The sequence below is a fragment of the Arachis ipaensis genome, chromosome B9 (assembly GCF_059453495.1).
Source record: "Arachis ipaensis isolate K30076 ecotype BB chromosome B9, ASM5945349v1, whole genome shotgun sequence".
Taxonomy (NCBI): Eukaryota; Viridiplantae; Streptophyta; class Magnoliopsida; order Fabales; family Fabaceae; genus Arachis; species Arachis ipaensis.
In genome coordinates this window covers 45087927-45091229 of record NC_142444.1, presented here as the reverse complement: position 1 = coordinate 45091229, position 3303 = coordinate 45087927, and the positions used below count along the sequence as shown (strand labels likewise).

At 38.1% G+C, this 3303-nt stretch overlaps 1 protein-coding gene across 1 annotated transcript; it reads left to right on the top strand.

Annotated features, from left to right (window-relative positions):
* Nucleotides 1-735: 735 nt before the first annotated feature.
* Nucleotides 736-3303, top strand: LOC107618241 (Heavy metal transport/detoxification superfamily protein). Its single transcript, XM_016320253.3, has 3 exons — nt 736-1306; nt 1390-1465; nt 1536-3303. The coding sequence occupies exons 1-3, from the start codon at nt 1277-1279 to the stop codon at nt 3074-3076; spliced, it is 1647 nt and encodes a 548-aa protein (XP_016175739.1). The 5' UTR covers nt 736-1276; the 3' UTR covers nt 3077-3303.

Genomic DNA, 3303 nt, shown 5'->3' with positions numbered 1-3303 from the left:
GACTATTTTAAGTTCGCCAACCTACAATGAATAATGTTGTCACGTTGACACAGAAGCTTCTCTTCTGCTTTAACGCAAGGCAACAATCGCTACATAACTTATTATTATTTTAAATTTTCTCAGTTTTCTACTTTTCTTTCTAACTTTCTTTTCTTGACAATTAACATGGGAGGCCCAGCTACCGAGACTTATACGTGCATGTGAAAATATAAAAATTTGTATACCAAAAAAAAAATAAAAATTTATATATACACAAAAAATTCATTATTAAATTAATTATTATATATTTAATATATATTTTATAAAAAATAAATAATTTAATAATTAATCTTTTATGTACGCATATCATATAAATATTATTCAAAATGATTAAATCTAAACCAAATATATAATTATAATCTATAAAAACTAAAAAATTATACAGAAAAAAAAATCTCCAAATTATATAAAGATTCTGTACCACACTACTAGTAATAATCTAACTGATCGGTTTTTAACTTTTTTACTTTCGAAAATTGAACAGATTTTATGTGGTTCTTTTCAAGTGAAAATTAAAGTAATTTTGAAACTGGGAAAAAAATTCTGAAATATTTGCTAATTAAAAAAAAAAAGAAAACGAACAAGAGAGTTGTTTCTGAGCCCAATCCAAGAAGGTCCGGCCCAAAAGTAAGGTCCAATGACCCTTTTGCCCCCAGCCATTGGATTAAGCTAACATCTGAAAAGTCGGTCATAGCTGTCAGAAAAATATATTATAAAAGATATTTATAAAAAAGAAAGCTCATCACCATTTTTTCTTTATTAGAAAAAAAAAAAGCGAAAAAGAGAGTTGCTTGAAATAAATTAGGCGCAAGAGTGGCAGTATTAAGCTGTGAAGAAAGCACTAGAGAAAAATTGAACACGCTCACTTGGGTTCACTCTCTTTCTCTCTCTTACTGTCTTGTTTTTTGTTATATATAAAACCAGAAACAAGAAAGTGTAAAGCCAGCTAATAGTTATTCGTAGTTGATGAGCGGGTGTACTATTAAGTGTGCCTCAAAGTACGGATAATTATTTTGTGTTCAACGGAAACAAACATTTGTTGTGTTATTTTCAGTGTTGCTTGTTGCTGCTGCAAGCCAAACAAAAGAAAGAAGAGATAAGAGTGTTTGGTTTTGTGTGTGTCCCCTTTTGAGTACCAACAATAATCTCTCTCTAAAAAAAGAAGATATCTTTATATGTAACAACTTCTACTACTTCACTTCACCCTTGTATCACTTTGAGACTCTACTCTTCAAGGATGAGTAAACAAGACATGATGAGAATTCAGGTGAACATCTTAACTGAATTTGTAAACAAAAGTCTTCTCTTTTGATAATTTGTTAACTGATTTATGTTTTGGTGTACATGTAGAATTGTATTCTGAAGGTGAATATCCACTGTGATGGGTGTGAGCAGAAAGTAAAGAAACTGCTTCAGAAAATAGACGGTACATTCTTATATTCCTTTGCTTTTTCAAGTTGTTAGTATAACTAATTAGTTGTTGTTGCTGGTGGCAGGTGTGTATTCAGTGAATATAGATGCTGAGCAAGGGAAGGTTGTGGTGTCAGGGCATATAGATCCAGCAAAGCTCATAAAGAAGCTCAAGAGAGGAGGCAAACATGCTGAACTATGGAGCCAGAAGGGAGGAGGCGGAGGAGGAGGAGGCGGCATCATGTTCAACCAGAACTTCCCCATTAACCCACAACAGTTCAAGAACTTGCAAATTGATCCCTCCAAGATGATGGCGGCAGCATCAGCAGGAGGAGGAGGAGGAGGAGGAAAGAACAATAAGGGGCAAAATGGTCATAAAGGAGGAGGAGGAGGAGGAGGAGGAGGTGGGCAAATAGCACACTTTCAAAACATGAAGGGGACAAAAGATCTCAAGGGACAGGGGAAGGATCAGAAATCTGTCAAGTTTAACTTATCCGATAATGAGGATTATGATGAAAGTGATGATGGTCTTGATGATTTTGATGATGAGTTCGATGATGAGGATTTTGATGATGACGAATATGATGATGAGGACGAGGGTGAAGAATATGGCCATGGACATGGTGGACATGGGCATGGTAATCCCATGATGAATAACAAGATGATGCCCATGATGATGGCCAATGCCCGTGGGCCACATGGACCTGCTGGCATGATGATGAGTGGGCCTGCCATGAACAGCCATAAAGGCAATGCCTTTGGTGGCGGTGGTGGTGGGGGAGCCAAGAAAGCTGCTGATGTCATGGATCTCCCTATGCAAATGAAGGGCAAAGATGGAAATGGGGGAAAGAAAGGTGGTGGTGGAGATGGTGGTAAAAACAACAAAGGGGGAAAGAATAACAAGGGGGGTGGCGGCGGTGGTGGTGGTGGAGATAACAAGAAGAAGGGTGGGAAATCAAAAAGTGGTGGTGGTGGCTTCCTTGTTAAGTTATTAGGTCTTGGAGGAAAGAAAAGCAAGAAAGGGGCAACCGACACAACAAACAAGAACAACAAAAGCAATGGGAATGGTGGGAACAAGGGCAAAGATGGAAAGAAAAATGGGGGTGGGAAATTGGACAAAGTTGACTTCGATTTTGATGATTTTGATATTCTCCCTCCTAGTAGTGGCAAAAATGGAAAGGGTGGGAGTGGTGGTGGCAAGGGGGGTAATAATAATGGTCATCATCATGGCGGTAGTGGTAATAATGGCAACATGGGCCAAATGGGTCAGAAAGGCCCAATGGGACAAATGGGCCAAATGGGAAATATTCCGGCAGTGCAAGGGTTGCCGGCGGCCGCAATGAATGGTGGTGGCTACTATCAAGGGATGCAAATGCAACAACCAAATCCATATAACATGCAACAACAACAATATATGGCCATGATGATGAACCAACATCAACAACAACAGCAACATCAACATCAACAAGCAAACATGAATATGTATCCACCACAACACATGATGTATGGTGGTGGTGGCATGAGGCCGTACATGATGCCACCGCCACCCATGCCGTTACATCCCATGGCTGATCCCATGACACATGTTTTCAGTGATGAGAACACCGAGAGCTGCACCATCATGTAGTGGGTAGTAGTACTGTATAAAGTTTTAGTACTAGTTGGCTTAGTTTGTTTTTTTTTTTTTTTTCTCAAGGGTTATTATTGTCATCTTGCCTAGTGGTTCCATTAAATTTTGTTGTAGACTTTGGAAGTAGTGGTAAAATATTAGAGGGGGACGGGGAAGGAGAAAAAGAAAAGTGTAAGATTTTTAGGATAATTTGATATATCATATGTTTTTTGTTTGCATTTTAA

What these genes read in the sequence shown, in the direction of transcription:
- LOC107618241 (XM_016320253.3), top strand. Translation starts at nt 1,277, where the DNA reads ATGAGTAAACAAGACATGATGAGAATTCAG. An exon ending in AAGACATGATGAGAATTCAG is followed by an intron (nt 1,307 to 1,389) that starts GTGAACATCTTA and finishes GTGTACATGTAG; the next exon opens with AATTGTATTCTGAAGGTGAA. An exon ending in ACTGCTTCAGAAAATAGACG is followed by an intron (nt 1,466 to 1,535) that starts GTACATTCTTAT and finishes TGCTGGTGGCAG; the next exon opens with GTGTGTATTCAGTGAATATA.